Raw genomic sequence first — 22386 nt, 5'->3', positions numbered from 1 at the left:
CCTGTCATCACACACAGAGACTCTTCTAATGCCATAGGACAAAGGGGTGAGTTAAGGATTGTCTGAGATCTTCCTGACATGTGTGGGTTCATGCCAGAAACTTTATTTTAATTCAGCCTTTATTGGGTTAATATCCTTTCCAAAAAATAAAGGTCATTGTAACAATAAATGGATAAACCTTTCATGGAAACACATGACATTGGAAAAATTGGAAAGTAAATTTATATACCACCTGAAGGATCCCAAAGCAGAGTATTAAATGTGTGGATATTTATGTGAGTAACTGTGTGAGTGTAATAAATCACTTCATGCACCATTGAAAATGCAGCCACCTCTTGAGTAGAACATGGCAGCTGTTTAACAATGCACAGCAACACTATGCACCAGTTAAGGAAAGGAAGAGAAGAATACCATATCCTATTAAAAGGTGTGTTTTTTTCCTCGTGGAAAACAAACCTATAGGGGTTCTCATTCAAGAAGGCACTTAGGCATGTGCTTAACTTTAAGCATGTGCTTAAGTCCCACTGTCGTCAAGAGGAAGTCAACAGGAGCTTAAGCACATGCTGGGAAAGTGCATTCATAGATAGGCATATTTATCAAAGTGGATTTTTTGATTCATTAGATTGTGCCAACTTGGAAAGCATTTTAATCCAGCTATTTCACAAAATATTCTGTCTGGAAATGCCTCATAACCATCTGCAGTATGGAGCTATAAAATATACGTATTAATAAACAATAGTAACTTTGCCAGTGGGTAAAAATACCAGGGACTAAGTTCAATCCTGGACACAGCTCTGTTGCAGTCAATAGTTACACCTGAAATGAGTTTGACCCTAAGGTTTCATCTCTGGGGACAAATCCATCTTTTTATATAGGTCACAAATCAAAATAGATTGGGGAGTCTCATCCTTAAATCCCTAAGGGAACGTGTCCACATTGGCAAGCCACAGCCCAATTCCCTGCTCAAGACAGGGCCCGAAAGTGGAAGAGTAGGGTAAGGTGCTACAGGAGCCAGATGCATTTAGCAGGGTGTGTATGTTAGGACACAAAGGCACTGGTCAAAGCAGCTTGGATTATTATTCTCTATGCTTCAGTCATGCCTAGAGGCCCCAAGCAAGACCAGGGCTCCACTGGAGAAGATGCTGCAAAAGTACTTAGGGTATGTCTACACTGCAATCAGGAGATGTGATTGCTAGCGGCACAGGTTAGCCCGCTCGAGTATGTACCCAGGATCCTAGGCAGGTGGGGCTAGCCCCTGCCTCAAAGAGTTTACAATCTCAATAGACAAGAGGAACAAAGTAAGTATTATCATCCTTGTGCTACCGAGGAGGAACTGAGGTACAGAGAGATTAAGTGACTTGCCCAAGGTCACACAGCGAGTCTACAGCGGAGCAGAAAGTTGAACCCAAAGCTCCTAAGAGCCACTCCAATGTTGTAACCACAAGAACATTCTTCCAGGTGTAAGTGCATTAGCAGAATAGACCAGGGCAATGGAGAAAATCTCTCCCGAAGCCCTGGGTGTATCAACTGTGGGTCAGACAAGTGAGTACAAGGTCCAAGTTACTCCAGGATCAGAAATCCTCAGGGCATCTGGAAGCTTTCAGCTCCTCTGGAAGCAGCAGTGGGCGTGGATGAATGTCGGTGCAGCCTGGAGGAGGTGAAATGGTGCTTTCCTTTGAACAATGGCACTGGGCATGTATGGGAATGAAACACAGTAGGCACAGGAGCTCTGGCACAGATTTTGAACGCATTCACGCGTCTGTCCACTAAAACAGGCCGTTATGAAACACTGGCAGGCAGAGCTGCAAAATTAAGAGGCATTGGAGAAGCTTCAGAAGATTCCCAATGCAGCTATCGATCACTCAGACGCTTTGGCAAGCCCCAAGTTAACCCAAATATTTTACTGTTTTCCCTTGCTGGGGAGGCTGTGTTGGCCTCAGCCAGAGTCCCCCTATTTCCTCCCACCTTAATTTTCTTTTCCGCTGTCAAAGATGGCCGGCTAAGAGGGGCCTCTTCAAAGTGCTGCTTGTGTTCTATCTTACGGGCTTATATAGCCCCTGTTATTCTAGTACTAGATAGGGTGACCAGATGTCCCGATTTTATAGGGACAGTCCCAATTTTTGGATCTTTTTCTTATAGAGGCTCCTATTACCCCCCCCCCCCCGTCCCGATTTTTCACACTTGCTGTCTGGTCACCCTAGTACTAGAGCACCTCAGAACAGCCCCACAATACCTGTGTGAGGTAAGGAAGTATTCTGTGTACGGTGAACAGAAAGGCTAAGGCCCAGATCCTCAGGGAGTACTTAGGCTCTTCATTCCTATCGAAACTTTGTGTTTCATTGGATAGAAATGAGGAGCGAAGCATGAGTGACTTGCATAAGGCCATATGGGAAGTCTGTGGCAGAGCAGGGACTTGAAGCTGGGTCTCAAATCCTAAGCAAGGGCCTGAACTACTAGACCATCCTTCCTCTTGCTCATGCTGTTGGCTAGGTGGGGTACGGTAGAGACTTCAAGTGAACCCGCCCACAGAATGGGCAGAGCACTCCCACTCTCAGGGCCTGATTGGCTGCTCCCCTCCACCTTGCCTCCTCATTTACCCCAGTGCAAAATGACTGGAACACGTTACCATCCTGATCTGGGAGCATTTCACACTTGTCAATGCCTGCACAAGAGCAGCCATGATTCAGGTCCTCCGTCTGCTCAGGGGCAAAGGACTGACCTGAGGCTCAAAGGCAGATCCATGGATCAAGTGAGTTATCAGAGCTCGTGCTTTCAGAAGCGGGATAATAAAGAACCCTTGGGTCCATCCCCCCCGCTGCATTGCACGATCATCTATGTGCATTATAGGATTTTTTTCTTTTGTTTTCCCCAGAAGTACCTTGTATTGGCCCCGGCTAGGGGCAGGATGTGGGACTTAGTAGCCCAGGATCTGATGTTGCTGGGGAAATCTTAGACTTGCCAAACCCCATGTATCCAACGCTCCATATTGTTTGAAATTTGTTTCCAAATTACTATCACCCCCAACGTTTGTTTTTCTAGCTCCCACCCCAATGTCCCAAAAGCTGCAGTTTCAAGGACCTCTGCAGAATCAGGGTTTACCTGGATGTCCCTCTGTTGCACTGCATTGCCCCAGCATGGCAGACCCAGTTGCTTTTGTAGTTAATAAACTTATCTTGTTTTGTCTTAAACCAGTGTGCCTGGAAATCCGAACTGAGGGCAGAACGCTGGATATATTCCTCTCCGCATTGAGGGAGGGGGCGAATTTCATGAGCTTACGCTGTACAGTTCCCTGTGCAGCGCAAGATGGTCTAATTTGGGGTTTGCACTCTAGAGGGGGGTGGGCGCTTGAGTAACTGGGCAGTTCCTTAGCTGAAGCCTTCCCATGCAGGGGCTAGTCAGAAAGCCTGTTTGCATGTTACAACAGCTGGGTGTGTCCCTACGTGTGTGCTGGTGAAAGTGTGAAACTGGGAGTGTGTCTGCAGCTTCTCACGGCAGTACAGTTGAAGGGAGCCCTGGCTGGTGGGTCAGGTGGGCTCAGTGGTACCCCAGTTCCCAAGTGGCACCCCTGGGGGAGGGGAACCCGTCACATCCTTGTCCATCCTCATTTATTCTCTTCATTCCAGTTGGATGTGCATGGCCATCAGTGCTCTCAATAGCTTTCAGTATCAAGACGGGGGTGGCTGACTTTACTTTTTACCAGGGAAAAAGTTTGCAGGTAATTTTCTTATTCACTGAAAAAATGTTACCTGAGGCCTTTTGAAAGTTGTCAAAGGAAGAGAAGGTAAAACAGCCCTCACTTACTCCTGACAGCTGTTTTTGACAGCTGTGTAGCACTAGTGGAGAAGACTTCCTCCAAAGGATACCTCGGCCCATCGGGCCACCTTCAAAGCCACCAACACGGGCAGGGCTGCGCCCATAAATTATTTAATTCCACCCTGGGCTTGTCATCTTTTACTGCTTCAGCAGGGGGACGCTGAGTGGATTTAATGGTGCAATTTAATGCAAACGACCAAGGTAATGAAGTGCAGCCTGTAGATGTACTACTGCTGGCTGAGTTCTTTTGTAGCTCTGACACGCTAAACAGAGCTGCCCCTGATTGACATGTGGATGGGAGACCCGCAAGGAGCTACAGGGAGTGGTGCTGGTGTTTCAGGAAGTGGTGCTCTTCCCTCTCGTTCGGCACTGAGCTGTGTTCTGGAGGCACCGAGGTGACAGCTTTAGAATGAGATGTGAAGCGAAAGTCCTGTCACAAGATTCCCCTCGACGCTGTCTGGGCTGAAAGGCGCTATGTAAATGGAAGCTGTTCTTAGCCACTGAGCCAGAGGGAGGCAAGCGCAAATGGGCTGAGACAGAAAAAAGGCAATGGTGGTAGAAGTCTTTCTGCGAGCCCTCGAGGGGCCCAAGGGAGTACGAAATACCCCCATTCCTTTGTTCCTTGGGAACAAACCCAGCAAACACCCCGCACTGGGGACAGTAGAGGTTCAGCTACTGACTGCACCGGCAAGACACACCCTTGACTTCAGGGGAATTCCCTGGGGACCGCCCCTTTATGCCAGCAGGGAGCCATTGGACACCAATGAATGGAGCCCTAGGTACCCAGCGTTAAACCCAGAGAGCAGACTAGAGTCTCCTCTCGGTCACACCAGGGTAGGGTCGTACAAATCTGAATGCCCATTTGCTCCATATGGTTCTGCAGGGCAAACTCCTGTGCCAGCCTACCTCCTTGGGATCCCACTCCTTTCAATGGGCTGTGTACACTGGGGTGACAGGAACACCTAGAGGCCTTAGTCAAGATCAGGGCCCCATCATGCTGGGCGTTGTACACACACAATGAGAGACAATCCCTGCCCCAATGAGCTGACAGTCAAAGCAAAGGGTGGGAGAAAGGAAGCAATGTTACCTCCTTGTCACAGATGGGGAAACTGAGGAACGGAGAGACTAAGTGACTCACCCAAGGTCACGCAGGAAGTGTGTGGATGAGCTGGGAATTGACCCTAAGTCTGTACCAACCTCAGTATGTCACAGGGATGAAGTCAGCCCTGTGGATGGGAGACCCCCAGCTCCTGCAGTAATTGCTTTCCTTTCCCTGCACTTCTTACCATCCACTGACTGTGAGTGGTTCCTGATCTCAGCCCAGCTGTTCAGACATGTTGCAAGCAGGAATTGTATCCCTCTCTCTTCTTTATTTTATCTTTCAGTGGATTCAGCCCTGGTGGGAAGGGGCTGGGTTGACAGCCCTGGCACCAAAGGCCTTTCAGTGAGCCACAGAACAGGCACCCCATGGGCAGCAGCCAGGCCACCTCCCCGCCAAAGTGTCTTGGCCCTGGCTGAGGGGACCATCTCCAGAGAAAAGAGAAGGGTTCATTCCCAAGGCTCGGCCAGCTCTTGGCCTCTCTGCTACATGTCAGCAAGTGGGAAGCTCATCTTCCATCCCCCGCTGTGCCTGGTTTGTTTCATCCACCGGTTGTACCCAAGACTGTAAGATCTCTGGGGCAGGGACTGCCTTGGCATGAGTGTTTGCATAGGCCTAGGGGGCCTGACTGGGCATGGGTTATGGGCGCAGCACTGGCTCCCTGGTAGAGGGGAGGTTGTGGCCAATTTCCACCAATGCAGCTTCTTTAGTTGGTAGATGATCAGCAGGGGCCTTGCAGCAGGACTCACACCTCCTGAAGCTGGAACAGATCAGGCCTGGATTGGCAAAGAGGGTGAGAGATTGGGATGAGACAAAGGAAAGGTCAACAGACTGCTCTCGGTGTGAAACAGGAAAGGGAAAGGAACAGCTGTCCAGAAGTCCAGCTTCCCATCACCAGGTTCCGGGAGCTCATTGATTCTTAGACAACAAGGGCTTCCAAACCCTGAACAGATTGATTCCTTGCTGGTGCCATCAGGCTGTTCGTAGCGAGCTGCTGCCCATCCAGATTCTCCTTAAACCCCTGAGGCCAAACAGGGTCTGGGGGTCTCCTCTTTCCCACTCAAAATTTTTTCAGCCTTTGAAAAATGCTGGTTTCATGGGGTGGAATTCAGTCCTGACATAAACTGGTGCAACTCCATGAACTGCAAGAGAGCTTTACTCACACCAGAGCTGAATTCTGCCCTTATCCCAAATCTTAAAGCTGTGTCACGAGCCTTCCTTCCCTTAACCGAGCATTCGTGGCTGGGGAAGACTGAAATCGATAGCAGAAATCAGACAGGGCAAGCAGGAGCCAACCAACAACTGTATTCCCTGGGGCATTGAGGCTGATATGAGGTAAGCTGGCGGTTCTCAGTTTTCCACACCATGACTCCATGTTACAACAGGGAAAGATTTGGGGATCTACTTCTTCATCTAAGAAAGGGCAGGTGGTTGTGAGGCCCAGGTTGAGAGACCATGGTGGAGAACCTTTACATAGGCTCAGTATGTGAAGAAAAACCATGGTGCAGTCCTCTTAAAGTCATTAAGTTCTCTCTCGGCCCTTGAAAGTAGTGATACAGGTACTAATGCGGAGAGTGGACTAGATGACCCATCTGAGGGAAGGGAGCAGAAGGAGACTCCACCGATTGGAAGGCAAAAGATGCACTGTCCTAGGGATGGGGGTTCCACGACCACCACTCCCAAAAGGAGGAGGAGGGTGGTGGTGGTCGGGGACTCCCTCCTCAGGGGGACTGAGTCATCTATCTGCCGCCCCGACCGGGAAAACCGAGAGGTCTGCTGCTTGCCAGGAGCTAGGATACACAATGTGACAGAGAGACTGCCGAGACTCATCAAGCCCTCGGATCGCTACCCCTTCCTGCTTCTCCATGTGGGCACCAATGATACTGCCAAGAATGACCTTGAGCGGATCACTGCAGACTACGTGGCTCTGGGAAGAAGGATAAAGGAGTTTGAGGCGCAAGTGGTGTTCTCGTCCATCCTCCCTGTGCAAGGAAAAGGCCTGGGTAGAGACCGTCGAATCGTGGAAGTCAATGAATGGCTACGCAGGTGGTGTCGGAGAGAAGGCTTTGGATTCTTCGACCATGGGATGGTGTTCCAAGAAGGAGGAGTGCTGGGCAGAGACGGGCTCCACCTAACGAAGAGAGGGAAGAGCATCTTCGCCAGCAGGCTGGCTAACCTAGTGAGGAGGGCTTTAAACTAGGTTCACCGGGGGAAGGAGACCAAAGCCCTGAGGTAAGTGGGGAAATGGGATCCTGGGAGGAAGCACAAGCAGGAGAGCGCAAGAGGGGAGGACTCCTGTCTCATGCTGAGAAAGAGGGACGATCGATAAGTTATCTTAAGTGCCTATACACAAATGCAAGAAGCCTGGGAAACAAGCAGGGAGAACTGGAAGTCCTGGCACAATCAGGGAACTATGATGCGATTGGAATAACAGAGACTTGGTGGGATAACTCACATGACTGGAGTACTGTCATGGATGGATATAAACTGTTCAGGAAGGACAGGCAGGGCAGAAAAGGTGGGGGAGTTGCGTTGTATGTAAGAGAGGAGTATGACTGCTCAGAGATCCGATATGAAACTGCAGAAAAACCTGAGAGTCTCTGGATAAAGTTGAGAAGTGTGAGCAACAAGGGTGATGTCGTGGTTGGAGTCTGCTATAGACCACCAGACCAGGGGGATGAGGTGGATGAGGCTTTCTTCTGGCAACTAGCAGAAGTTGCTAGATCGCAGGCCCTGGTTCTCATGGGAGACTTTAATCACCCTGATATCTGCTGGGAGAGCAATACAGCGGTGCACAGACAATCCAGGAAGTTTTTGGAAAGTGTAGGGGACAATTTCCTGGTGCAAGTCCTGGAGGAACCAACTAGGGGCAGAGCTTTTCTTGACCTGCTGCTCACAAACAGGGAAGAATTAGTAGGGGAAGCAAAAGTGGATGGGAACCTGGGAGGCAGTGACCATGAGATGGTCGAGTTCAGGATCCTGACACAAGGAAGAAAGGAGAGCAGCAGAATACGGACCCTGGACTTCAGAAAAGCAGACTTTGACTCCCTCAGGGAACAGATGGGCAGGATCCCCTGGGAGAATAACATGAAGGGCAAAGGGGTCCAGGAGAGCTGGCTGTATTTTAAAGAATCCTTATTGCGGTTGCAGGAAAAAAACATCCCGATGTGTAGAAAGAATAGTAAATATGGCAGGCGACCAGCTTGGCTAAACAGTGAAATCCTTGCTGAACTTAAACGCAAAAAAGAAGCTTACAAGAAGTGGAAGATTGGACAAATGACCAGGGAGGAGTATAAAACTATTGCTCAGGCATGCAGGAATGAAATCAGGAAGGCCAAATCACACTTGGAGTTGCAGCTAGCAAGAGATGTTAAGAGTAACAAGAAAGGTTTCTTCAGGTATGTTAGCAACAAGAAGAAAGTCAAGGAAAGTGTGGGCCCCTTACTGAATGTGGGAGGCAACCTAGTGACCGAGGATGTGGAAAAAGCTAATGTACTCAATGATTTTTTTGCCTCTGTCTTCACAAACAAGGTCAGCTCCCAGACTGCTGCACTGGGCAGCACAATATGGGGAGAAGGTGACCAGCCCTATGTGGAGAAAGAAGTGGTTCGGGACTATTTAGAAAAACTGGATGTGCACAAGTCCATGGGGCCGGATGCGCTGCATCCGAGGGTGCTAAAGGAGTTGGCGGATGAGATTGCAGAGCCATTAGCCATTATTTTTGAAAACTCATGGCGATCGGGGGAGGTCCCGGATGACTGGAAAAAGGCTAACGTAGTGCCCATCTTTAAAAAAGGGAAGAAGGAGGATCCGGGGAACTACAGGCCAGTCAGCCTCACCTCAGTCCCTGGAAAAATCATGGAACAGGTCCTCAAGGAATCAATTATGAAACACTTAGAGGAGAGGAAAGTGATCAGGAACAGTCAGCATGGATTCACCAAAGGGAAGTCGTGCCTGACTAACCTAATTGCCTTCTATGATGAGATAACTGGCTCTGTGGATGAGGGGAAAGCAGTGGATGTGTTATTCCTTGACTTTAGCAAAGCTTTTGACACAGTCTCCCACAGTATTCTTGCCGCCAAGTTAAAGAAATATGGGCTGGATGAATGGACTGTAAGGTGGATAGAAAGCTGGCTAGATCGTCGGGCTCAACGGGTAGTGATCAATGGCTCCATGTCTAGTTGGCAGCCAGTTTCAAGCGGAGTGCCCCAAGGGTCGGTCCTGGGGCCGGTTTTGTTTAATATCTTTATTAATGATCTGGAGGATGGTGTGGACTGCACTCTCAGCAAGTTTGCAGATGACACTAAACTAGGAGGCGTGGTAGATACACTAGAGGGTAGGGATCGGATACAGAGGGACCTAGACAAATTAGAGGATTGGGTCAAAAAAAACCTGATGAGGTTCAACAAGGATAAGTGCAGAGTCCTGCACTTAGGACGGAAGAATCCCATGCACTGCTACAGACTAGGGACCGAATGGCTAGGTAGCAGTTCTGCAGAAAAGGACCTAGGGGTCACAGTGGACGAGAAGCTGGATATGAGTCAACAGTGTGCTCTTGTTGCCAAGAAGGCTAACGGCATTTTGGGCTGTATAAGTAGGGGCATTGCCAGCAGATCGAGGAACGTGATCGTTCCCCTTTATTCGACATTGGTGAGGCCTCATCTGGAATACTGTGTCCAATTTTGGGCCCCACACTACAAGGAGGATGTGGAAAAATTGGAAAGAGTCCAGCGGAGGGCAACAAAAATGATTAGGGGTCTGGAGCATATGACTTATGAGGAGAGGCTGAGGGAACTGGGATTGTTTAGTCTCCAGAAGAGAAGAATGAGGGGGGATTTGATAGCAGCCTTCAACTACCTGAAGGGAGGTTCCAAAGAGGATGGAGTTCGGCTGTTCTCAGTGGTGGCAGATGACAGAACAAGGAGCAATGGTCTCAAGTTGCAGTGGGGGAGGTCCAGGTTGGATATTAGGAAACACTATTTCACTAGGAGGGTGGTGAAGCATTGGAATGCGTTACCTAGGGAGGTGGTGGAGTCTCCTTCCTTGGAGGTTTTTAAGGCCCGGCTTGACAAAGCCCTGGCTGGGATGATTTAGTTGGGAATTGGTCCTGCTTTGAGCAGGGGGTTGGACTAGATGACCTCTTGAGGTCCCTTCCAACCCTGATATTCTATGATTCTATGATTCTATGATACTATTGGGCAAAGAATAGCTTAGGTAATTACAACATTTAGACTGTAAGCTCTTCAGGACAGGGTGTGTTTTCTATGTCTGGAAAGCATCTAGTACATTTTGGCTGGATCAGTAAATTAAAATACTTCTTCCTCCTTAAATTCCCCCTGCAGTGTCAACTGGATACAGACTCCTTCACTTCCTTTCTCAAACTGTTGTGTCAACTTGCTGTGCGCTGTTGGCTGCTGTGATCCACCCCAGAGGCAGCTGCCTTTCATTAGTGCGCAAACTGCCTGTAACGTGCTTTTGAGACCGTTAGATGAAAGGCTCTGTGCAAGTCTGTCAGACAGTGTGTGTGTGTGTGTGTGTGTGTAGGGAGAGGAGCTAAAGGAAACAAGTCAAGCGGCGTTGGAGAATGGTAGCATCAGGGGACCACCCTTACAAAAATCACAGCCGGGAAGCAGACACTAATCATCCGTAAGTAGTAGTATGGGAAGCAAGTGCCAAAGACAGGGACAGGACAGATTTTATAAGGCTATTGATTCCCTCTATTCTTTAATTGTCTATTCAGTCTTTCATGATTTAAGTAGATTTCTTTTATTTTAAAGCACTTTTAAAATAGCCTATTTACCCCAAAATCTCTAGCTTTAATGAGTCATTAATATAAATACCCTGCCTGCTGCATGGTGCTATTAAATGGATTTGCAATACAGCATTTTATTTGCTAGGATCAATCTTCTGACTTATTCCATCCTTTGGGAAAATTCATTTATGTCAATAGTGCCCAATGAGATCGACAGAATTTGTTTCCCTTCTCCTCCCTGCTTTTTCTTTTCTTGACCAGTCCTCGCTCTGAGGAAGCTGAAAGAGAGAAGCCTTCTTAAAACTTCTCCCTGGCCCTCATAAGCCCCTCAGCAGGAATGCAGATGTCATAAATCAATGGCCATTAATCACAACGAGTTTCCTGGCAGCCTGAATAAAAGGCCCATCTCAGACGGCTGCGGCTCACTCGCTTACCTTCGCTGCTAATGAAATGAGCAATCTATTCCAATTCATTTGGTTAGTGGCACTGCTGTAGAACACAGCCGGATACAAGGAGCATTAACTCACGGCCATCCTTCTATCCCCCCCTTTTCCCCTCCCACCTTTTCTTCTATCAATAACAGACTCTATCAATAACAGACCTGTTTGGTTTCTTGAGCTATTCAGAGGGTAGGAGTGCATTCCTCTGCCTGGGTAATTATCCCCCGTTTGCAAACTGCAAAGACTAGTGCTGAGGTTCTAGATAATTGAAAAACTCCCACACAGTTTTGCATTGATTCCATTCAGAATAGAAACATCGGGCATGAAAGAGTGAAGGAGCGAGAGAAAGAAAGGGATTGAGTCTTAACACATGGCAGAAACAACACGCAGAAGTTTGCACAACCACTGTTTCATGCATTCTCCTGGCATGTCCCTATTAGAAGAGACGGGTGAATCAAATAGCTGAACATCCTCGACTCTTGGCCCTTTGGACCCAATTAGGCTGGACAAGAACAACCAATTGTCAATAGCACAGAGGGAGCTTCCAGCATTGTTATGGAGGACAGGTGAGGGGGGGGAAAGAAATGCACTTTTAAAATGAGACCATTTGCTGCCTGTGGCTTAGAGCGCCCCTCTGTGCCGATGGGAGGAGCAGACAATCCAGGCATACAAAAGGGGGAAGGGGCCTGGTGTCACTGAAGCATGCACTTCTTATCTCCCAGAGACCTTCTCCCTGGAGAGGGAACACACTTATTATTAATAGTATCCCAGCAGCAACTAGATGTCCCAGCTGAGCCTGGAGCCCCTTTGTGCTGGGCACTGCACGAACATACGACAGACACTCCCTGTCCCAAAGAACTTGGAGTCGAATAGGTGAGTCAGACAAAGGGCGGGAGGAGAAACAGGCCCAGAGAGGGAAAATGAAGTAACTTCCCCAAGGCCACAGAGCAGGTGGGTGGCCAAGGCAGGGGTAGAACCCACAGTTCCTGAGTCCTATTCCGGAGCCTTATCCAGACTGGGTCGCAGTTATCACTAACTGCTTCCCTTACTGGCAGCCTATGAATGACCTATGGAGGCTGCTCTCCCTCTAGAGAGGCTCCCTCTTGGCAGGGCTGTGAGGAGGCAGTTGAAACGGCCCATCCTGTACCTGTGCAGAAAGAGAGGCCTCCGTTCCCCAGGGCTGCCAGCCCAGCACCTTTCACCAATGCCAAAAAATGACTAAGAGACAACAAGAAGCAAACCAAACCTAGCGGGGGTCTGGCTCCATCCTGATCAGAACTGCAGCCCCAGCAAGCCCCCGCTGTGTGACTGGGCTGTAGTCGTCCGTCAGGCTCACGTGTGACCTGAGTGGGAATATCTGATGGCAGAACTGGGCCCAGAGTCTTCAAGCTACTTGGACCTGTCTGGCAGTGCGATGAACTGAATTGAGCTTATACCCTTCCAGCGGGGGCTGAAGGACAAGGCCGGGGGAAATCCTTTACTACAGCAGTTCTGAGTGTGGTTTGTATCGTGAACACAGGGCCTGACACATTTCTGGGCCGGCCCAGTGACTTTGCGGCCTTGACTCTTCCCATGAAGGGCCTGTCTCTGACCTCCTCTCCACAGGGTTTCAGCTGCACCCACAATCCCTCATTGTCAGTACCCTCACTGTGTCTCCCCCATTCACCCTAATTTCTGTGGCTTCCCACTAGAGCAGCCTAGCCCCCGGCTTTTGTCCGAAGGATCGGGCTTTCCACTCTTTGCCCCGGCCCCATCCCTGCCTTCTGCTGCTTCAGGATTTACTTGGCCAGAGCTTAGTCTTTTTCACAGCTTTCCCTCCCAGCTGCCACTGGAGCCTGCCCTCTCCCCTTTGCCCTGTGCCTAAAGTGTGTGTGCTATGGGACAGCTGGGAAGGGACAGAGACAAAGGAGATGGGGCAAGAGAGCTGGGGACAGAAATAGGAGTGCGGGATGGGGGAGCAGACACAGAGAGGAGGCAGACTTGAGATTTCTCAGGGGAGGACGAGCAGTGAGAAATGAGAGAGGGAAAAATCACAATGGGGATAGAGACAGGGGACGTCAGGTGAAGTCTCCATTTTTTTAAGGAGTCTCTGGAGTCAATACAGGAGGGAACAGCCAATCTGGCCCTGAAAAATGTGGAAATTAAAATATATTTTGGTTTTCAAATAGTCGGTGAACATGCAAATGAGCATACATACTTATGTAAATATATGCACATTTGTTCACAGGCCTTTAGAGGGCCCAGTGTGGGGTGTAGGCAGGTTTGATCCCCACCTCTTTGCTAGGTGCAGGCACCTGAGGATGACCGAGGAAAGCTCCAGGTCCCCAGGGCGTTCTCCCTGGCTACCTCAGAACCTGGCTGCATGCTGCAGTAGAAGAAGCTAGCCCAGACTCTGGCACTACCCCAAATCTCTTTGATGCCCAGGCCTGGAACAACTGCCCTGTGAATCCTTATCACCAGTACAGCTAGTCAAAGACTAGTGAGGATTTTTCACTGAACGTTTGAAAAGAATTTTTGTTTTGTTTGAAATTTTAATAATAATAATAAATAATAAATAAATAATAAATACAATAATAAAGCAAACACACACACCCCACACTGGATTTTTGACCATAATACAAAACATTGGCATTCTCTATTTTTCCCCCAGTTCTTCCCTTTTTCTTTTCCCTTTCCCCTGCTGCTGAGAAAAGGGGGGAAGGAAAAATTCTAGTGTGTGTGTGTGTGGGGGGGACCCAAACGCAACATTTTTTGGTATTTGGTTTTTCATTGAACAAAACAGAAAATAATGAAAGCAAATTCATGGAAAATGAAGTCCTTTTCCATTTAAAAAAGAAAATCAATCAGGTCTAATTACCAGCAGCCCACACAGCCCTTTCTATTGCTGGCTCCCTTCCCAGTGTTGTGCAGAATGCAACATTTTAAGCCCAAATAGTGAGGGTTGTGGGCTTGAGAGGAAAATGGGGTCATTGATGTCTCTGTATTCTAGGTGGATCCCTGATTCATGAGCTGTTGATTTTCTTTACAGTGGGATAATATGTGCACTCTGCATTTGTCAATGAGGAACATTCGGGTAATGCACCATCTAAGAAGCAAAGCAAAACAACTCTAGTAAATGTGTTGTCAGTTTAAATGAGACTGCCAGTGATTTAGACTTCTGTAATTCTCTGCGTAGGCATGACATTGAGAAAAGTACCCCAAATCCGTCAGCCTAACTAGAAGGGAGGGGGGACAGAGAAAATAAAGAATTTAATCCATGAATTATTCTGCACCCTACATTTTAGTTTTCTTCTAATACATAGTTGGGCTGAAAAGAGAAGTTTCTCTGTTGGGTCAGTTTGTGTATTTCTTCACTGATGCAGAAATGTTTCTTTACGACATTCCAGCGAATGTCACAGGATTTTCTTATCATTTATATTCCAGCATTGCCTACTGGCCCCTAATGTACCAGGTACTGTGTACACAAATGGTAAGAGACAGTCCCTGCTTTGAAGAGCTTACTATCTAGCCAGACTAGAGAGACAACAGGTGGGAGAAATGAAGCATTATTAGCGTTGTATTACAGCTGGCAACCTGGGGTACAGAGAGACGTAGGGCCTTACCTCTTTTACACTTGTGTAACTCCGTCGATTGCAAGAATTACTCCTGATTTGCTGGTGTAATTAAAAGGAGTAGCATTTGAAGAGCATTAAAACAAAGTTAAAATACAAACGTTTCTGACTCAAATAGCCAACCCATCCCCTCTCCTCGACTGGAAAATCCTGGGGACTCTGATTACTTCCCCTGTCCCCCTGTGAGCTCAGCATGCTGCTAGAATTCAAATGTACATTGCTTGCAGGAGAGCGAAACAGAGCAGAAGCCCAAGGCTATTTTTTTAGATGTCTGTGTTTGGGATCATTTTTTCCTTGTATTGATTTTGTTGTTGTTGTAGTGCAATTAAAAAAACAAACAAACCCACACCCACCCAAGATCCATTTACCAAGGATTCAGATGTCGCCTCCAGCTAATTATCGGGGGAGATGAATGGTAATCCTACTATTCACATCCATCTTGTCCTTGCTGCAACCACTCTAGAGATTCAGTTTTGGCCACTGGTTTGTACACCGGCTTCTAAAATGTACAGATGAGCTAACCCAGCACAATCTGTATGAGTAAAAGCTTTTATAAGAACAAGTCTGATACCTTTTGGGGAAACGGGGATCTCTGTCTATCTATCTTGCCTCACCAATCATTTGTCTGGCAGTCTGGAAAATGCAAGTATCCGGAGGGTTAAAGAGTACACTCATCCGTACAAACTGCTTCAGCTGAATGTCTGGTGAAATGCAATGGCAATTATCAATCGTAGCAAGGAAGGAGTGTCAAATATGCTAATCGATTAATTGGGCAGCAACCAGAAACGACAAAATGAGGCTCGTGTTCTTTTAAATTGTCTGGCAGGCAGGATTGTTCTAAATATATTTTCAAGCTTCAGATCAGCATGTCTCTTTTGTCGCTTCTCAGCAGTGCCTTAGCAATGCTGCACGGTGCCCCACTAGAGAACCAGCAGCTGGAGCTCTTTATAACTTGGACAGAATATTATAGCCTTTTAAAAGATTGCCCGGCTTACTGCCTTGTGTATCCAAGTGAATAGACTGTTAAAAATAATTCAAAGGAGGTTTGATTTGATTTTTTTTTAAAACGCCTGCTTGGCAGAGGCAGAGTGTGAGAAGAAAAGAACACCTCTGAGTGAATTAACACCCTGTGTACCAAACTGAGGCAAACAAGGACAAATGGATAAAATCCACCCTTTGTCCACCTGAACCTCTTCCATCACAAACAAGTCTTCTCAGACAGAACTGCACAAGGGGAACACACCTGCTAAAAGGATAGACTACTTGTGAGCTGTCACATCGCTCTACTGTATTCTGTATTTATTTTGCTTTCCAGCACAGATCTGTCTCCTCACAGCCTCTGCCCTGGCTCCTTATCCCTGAAAGGAGATCACAGAATCCTTTCAAAGATGCTGATCTGAGTTACACTGGTGCAAATCGAGGGTGGGTCCACTGACTTTGGTGGCGTTACTCTGGATCTTCACCAGCAGGAATGAGATCAGAATCAAACTCATCAGGCCAGATCCTTTGTGGTAAATCCATGCAGTTCCATTGATTCTGGTGGAGTTACTCTAGATTTACATTGGTGTCGCTTAGATTGGAATCGGACTCATTGGAATTCTGCTGATTTACGCCAGCAGAGGATCTGGCCCAATTATCTGTTTCCTTCAAACTGAAACAAATGAGCTGCAAAATAAGAACCTGACAATAAGCTAGGGTGACCAGACAGCAAGTGTGAAAAATCGGGACGGGGGTGGAGGGTAATAGGCACCTATATAACCAAAAGCGCCGAATATTGGGACTGTCCCTATAAAATCGGGACATCGGTTCACCCTACAATAAGTGAAGAGGAGAAATGTCTCCTTGTGTGATACATAGCTCACATTGTTTTTGAATTGAAAGTGTGTTGGACAAAATATTATGGCTTAGTGAAACATACACTCATTTGTCTGTTGCTAAAATACCCAGGATATACTGTAGCAAGAGTAAACACCACCAGGTGAGCACTAGAAAGCATAGAGACAATGCAAACATCTTCACTTAGAGCATGATTTAAATTACAATGTGCTTTTGATAAGCCCCTGAGTGCTAGAGCGATGGAGCTACAATTGTAATGAAGTCATTTAATTTTGATTTGGATGAAACACATACAGACTACGGAGCAGGCTAGGCATAAACCCCCAGCACTCGCACTGGGTTAAGAAGCCAGTCATTACGTGTATTTGATTTGGAGTGCTCAGGTAATCTAGCTACTTATGTCAGAATCCTACTTTTTCTCTCATTTACACTAAAATAGCTTCAGTCCAATATCCAAGTCACGGCACAACAGTAAATTTTCAGGTGGAATGGTATGTAACTCATCAATTTATGTCTCCTTTGTCTGGCTTCGTGGCAGTCTTATCTTGGAGCCAAGTTTCCACTCTCAGGATAGCCTGTCGTTGTAAGACTCGTTTGAAATAATTACTATTCTATGGATTGTCTATGGGGACAGCAGCCAATAGAAAGAGGAACTACCCCATGTCAGACTCGGTCTCTCTCGCTTCCTTCGTGGAAGAATGCAGGAAAGACTAGATTATTTTTGCAAGGTCAGATACAGGATCAAATGCTAAAAAAAGGCGAAAGTGACTGAACTACCTTGGCCTACTGAGATGTATGTATTAGTCACTCTGTGAATTCATTTAATAGACTCCATGAACCTATGTTTTTATTTATCTTATCTGAATGACTGACGGTTTGCCTATGCTTTTGTACAGTACCCATCATTGTGTAATCTGGGCATCTGGGAGATGCCATATTGGATCAGACCACTGGCAGGCTATGATTCTGTCCGTGGTCAATATGTGATGCTTCAGAAGAAGGAAAGAAACCCATAAATGCAGCAGGCGAGGGGAATGGCAGAATGACTAGAGAGGAAATTCCTTCCTGACTCCTGTGGTGGTCACCTTGTACCCTGAAGAATGAGCTTTGATTGCTCCTATCTTACGGTAGCATGCTTTGCATATACTTAAGTCTCCAGACACAGACAGTGGATTTTCGCTGCAGGACAATTAAGATCAGAATGCAGTAGGGAAGGCATACTCCTTTTCAACTAAATGGGGAACCAGACTAATACCCCTCAGAAGGCTGGAAAGCACACTTTAATCAGACCGCTTTAGAAGGAAAGCTACTCTCCCCTAATAATTTAAAGCAAACTTCTGGACAAGACAATGTTCAGGGAATCTTATTAGAGTGATTTATGTTTTTGTGCTAGGAAAGGACCCCAGCTGGTACTAAACTCTGCTCACATTTTATATCAGCAATAACCCTAAGTCACAGGAAGAAAAATCGCACACATTTCTCTGGGCCTGAATTCTTGTGCACCTTAAACTCCCAAGGGCCAATTAGCCCTGGCATTAGCCCATTGGACTAAATTCTGTTATCATTTATGCTGGTGTAATGCACTGACGTAGGTGGAGGTTTCCAGATTTAGCCTGGTGTAATTGAGACCTGAATTTGGTCTATTGACTGTAGTGGTGTTGCACATGCTTACGCCAAGGCTGAATTTGATCTCTATTGATTTCAGGGGGAGGTTGGGCAAGGAGTAAAGGACTGAACTGTATCCTTAACTCACTTTGTCATTGCAGCTCAAATGGTGTAGACGATCTTCTTAAGTTCTCAGGAACCTACTATAACTGCATACAACACAGTGAGTTATGGACAGGGGGGCTGGAACCATTTTTATAGTGGGGGTGCTGAGAGCCATTGAACCAAACTGTAAACCCTGTATATAATGGAAGCTACTGCAAGGCAGGGGGTGCTGCAGCACCCCTAATTCCAGCACCTATGGTTATGGATGGCGTTTATACCTTAACCCTGAGTTGTGTCTTTTGAAGTCAGATCCCTAACGTTATTTGAAATAGGTTTTCAGCTTTGCATTTCCTTGGGGTTTATTTCAAAAGCGGCACAGCAATACGATGCATTAATTTCACTCCGTTTTAAAATCTCCCGAGGCGTCACCCTGGCTAGCTATGTGAATCGTTATGTGATTGCCTTTTAAAAGAAGGAGCGGGGTTTCTTCAGTGCCATCAATGTGTATTATACGCATCATTCTTCATCAACGGACCACAAGAGCTCTGAAAGATGCCCGTTACCCTGAATATGTGATGAAATGGTTGTTTGAAAAAGTTTCAGCCCATGTGTAGATAATTTCTGAGCTTCCATTTTGTATCCTGATCATTTCAAAATACCCACCAGGAGACCTTATTATGGAATAGCCCCTTGGCAAAAAATTTTATCGAACACTACTGTTCAGACAAGAAGCTCCGAGTGTTTTACACAAACACTAATTAATGAAGCTTAAAAAGATTCATGTGAAGAAGGTAGATATGGTTATCTACATTTTACCAGTGGGTAAATAGAGAGATATTAAAAGTTACTACAGAGAACTTTTTCTGGAGGGTCTGGCTGGAGAATCTTGCCCGCATGCTCGGGGTTCAGCTGATCGCCATATTTGGGGTCGGGAAGGAATTTTCCTCCAGGGTAGATTGGCAGAGGCCCTGGAGGTTTTTCGCCTTCCTCCGCAGCATGGGGCAGGGGTCGCTTGCTGGAGGATTCTCTGCGACTTGAAGTCTTTAAATCATGATTTGGGGACTTCAACAGCTGAGTCAAGGGAGAGAATTATTCCAGGAGTGGGTGGGTCAGCTTTTGTGGCCTGCATCATGCGGGAGGTCAGACTAGATGATCATAATGGTCCCTTCTGACCTTAAAGTCTATGAGTCTATGAGTCTATGACAGAGCTTCTTAAGTGAATTGTCCAAGGATACAAGGTTGAGTCAGTGGCAGAGCTATGAATGGACTTCAGGAGTCCTGGCACCCAGTCCCCATCTCTAACCACTGCACCATGCAACAGAAATTTTCTTTCAGTTTTGCGAGCACAGAATAGCATATTAAATTGATAAGATTTCATTTTTATTCTCCTGTAATTTTTCTTTAAATGTTAAAAACTTCAGTCTGGTCCTGAGATTATTTATACCTAAATTTCAGCTTGGAACAAATTTCTTTTGCCTGGGGGTAGAGATTTTAAAATGTTGGGAAGGGGAAAGTTGACAGTTTAAAAATGAAGGGTTTGATCCTGTACATTTTTATGCAAGCAATCCTTACTCACCAGGTCATCCCCATTGAAATCACTGTGACTACTCACAGGAGTAAGGGATTGTAGAAGCAAGTGCTGGTGAAAGGTACCAAACTGACTGGGCTGGAAACCAAAGTGCTTCAGTTATCCACAGAAGAACTAAAGCACAGACAACTGCAAGACAGACTTCCAGCCCCTGACCTCCCCTCCCCAGCTCTGCCAACGTACCTCAGCCCTATGGGCCAGCCTGTCAGGCTCATTGACCCCTTGGCTGTTCTGCTAAGATTGCCAACTATTGTGCCATGGGAAGTCTCCGAATTGAGCCCACCAACCTATTTCACCAAAACATCTTGCTGTCAGATGGCAACAACTTTTGGTCACTCGAACCTGAGTTAGGTTCGCATCAGCGAGCTGCGGCTGTAAAATTCCTTCTGTGGATACCCGCCACCTAGTCCCCTGGCTGGCGAACTCTGACTTATGGTGCCACGGTCATTCTTATTTATTTGTATTACAGTCGCTCTCAGGGGCAGGTTGGGGAGCCGTTGTACGGAGTGCATGCAGGGAACGTTCCTGAGCAGCCGGCAACCCAGGTGTGTAACTATTCTCTTTATCATTCTGGTTTAGCGGTAAGAAAGGGAACCTGGGTTCTGTTCCTAGCACTGCCACTGAATCACTGTATGGGCTTGGTTGGGGGGTGAGGGGAAGTCATTTTGCCACTCTGTTCCTCAGTTTCCTTACCTGTGGGAGGTGGTAGGATGGTCTAGTGGATAAGATACGAGGCAGATCCAGTTTTAATCACTGATTTCCTGTATGACCTTGAGCAAGGTACTTAGTCTCTTTGTGCCTCAGTTTCCCCAACTGCAAAATGAGATGACAGCCCCACAGAACTGCAATCTGTGTGTGTGGGGGGGGGGATCCATGAATGTTACTGAGGTGCTCAGACTCTATGGTAATGGGGTCTCTAACTAGATAGACAAACATTTGGAAATAGGATAATGATACTTGTCCACCTTTGAGAAGCACTTTCAGATAGTGGTTGTGTGCAGTATATTCCCACCCTTTACTATTTATTACAATCTCTACAGTAAACCGACTGGCATGTCCCTGTGCATTGTTAATGCCAGTTTTTCGCCCTTCCAGCATGCCCTGGGAGTGATTCTGATCTCTCCTTCAAAGGGGCAAACCAGGGGCCACGCCGCTGAATGTTTGGAGTTGCTCAGGATTTACACAGCTGTGCCAGAGACAGAATCCTGCCCACGGTCTTCAGGGGTCTAAGGTTCACAATCTGGGGGTCAAAACCATGCTGCCCTCCCCACCTTGCTCAATGGGGGGAGACGGTGGGAGGATCCAGGGTAGTGAGGAGGGTGGTGGTGGTCTGGGAAGGGGTGAGAACCACTGCTCCACATCTCAGCTTATTCAGCCCAATCGCCAAAGAAGCTCCCCCCCCCCCCCCCCCCGCATTTCACCTACCTTGACAGCTTCGGCGTGGGTCACCCTGTCCAGCGACTTGTCATTGACCCTCAGGATCTGGTCCCCGACCCGGAGCCCTTCTTTCTCTGCCAGGGAGCCCGGCTCCACCAGGGAGACGTAGATGCCCACCCCATGCTCAGCGCCCCCGCGGATGCTGAAGCCCAATCCTTCGTGGGTCTTGTTCCTCTTCAGGCTCACCTGCCGGACCGCCCCGCGCAGCTCCTCCGAGGCGGGGCCCGCCAGGGGAGCTGTCCCGTCGGCGGCGGTGCTGAAGTCCGGCCCGGCTCTCCTGGGAGGGGGCAGAGGAGCGGGCTGGGGCCAGACAGGAGCCGCGGGCGGGGGCGGCGCAGCCAGGGGGGCGCCCCCGGCGCTGCAGCCGGGCAGGAAGCCGGACTTCAGGTAGAGCCCCTCCGAGGTGTACTGGTCGAAGAGCAGCTGGTCGGAGCGGGGGATGACCAGGCGCAGCATGGGCAGCAGCTGCCGCTTGTCCGGGCTGTCCAGCAGGACCTGGAGGGTCTGCACCAGGTCGAAGACGTTGCGGCGGGCGTGGTAGACGTTCAGGCAGTGGATGAACTGCTCCCGCTCGGGCTCGCTCAGCAGCAGGTTCAGGGCACGGTGCAGCTTCCGCACGTTGGCCGAGAGCAGCCGGCTGCCAGCCCCCGCCGCCGCCGGGCCCGGGGAGCTGGAGCCGGAGGAGGTCACGGACATGCGGTCCAGCCCGGCGCTCATCGCCCCGCAGCCCAGGGGGACCCCGCTGCCTGGGGCCGGGGTGTGCCTCCCGGTCAGAGCATCCTCCGGCAGCCCCCTGCTCTCCCTCAGTCAGCCCAGAGCCCCCGCCGCGGGGAAGGGGCGGCTCGCCGGCTCGGCCAGGGGCTCAGCCCACAGGGCAGAGGAGCCATGAGAGAAGGGGGAAGCCCCCTCCCCCGAACACACCCTCCCTGGAGCAGAGACTGGGGCTGGGCCCGCGCCGTGCACAGCGGAGAAGCTGGAAAGTAGCTGGAAAGCCCCCCCCCCCCCCGGTCCCCAGTCTGCCCTGGTCCCGGGTCTCCTGCAGACAGTGTCCGGGGAGAAGCGATCTCTCCCCACGCCCCAGGCGCTGCAGCGGGGTCCCC

General features: G+C 48.3%; 1 protein-coding gene across 1 annotated transcript in view; it reads right to left on the bottom strand.

Annotated features, from left to right (window-relative positions):
* Positions 1-22003, bottom strand: part of WHRN (whirlin) — a 107281-nt gene extending 85278 nt beyond the window's left edge. The window contains exons 1-2 of the mRNA XM_065418909.1: positions 21599-22003; positions 21275-21493 (exon numbers count right to left, since the gene is read on the bottom strand). Coding sequence (XP_065274981.1) covers positions 21275-21493; positions 21599-22003 — 624 coding nt within the window. The remainder of the gene's footprint in view (positions 1-21274; positions 21494-21598) is intronic.
* Positions 22004-22386: the final 383 nt, after the last annotated feature.

Source organism: Emys orbicularis, chromosome 18 (assembly GCF_028017835.1).
Source record: "Emys orbicularis isolate rEmyOrb1 chromosome 18, rEmyOrb1.hap1, whole genome shotgun sequence".
Taxonomy (NCBI): Eukaryota; Metazoa; Chordata; order Testudines; family Emydidae; genus Emys; species Emys orbicularis.
This window is presented reverse-complemented; position numbering and strand designations above follow the sequence as displayed.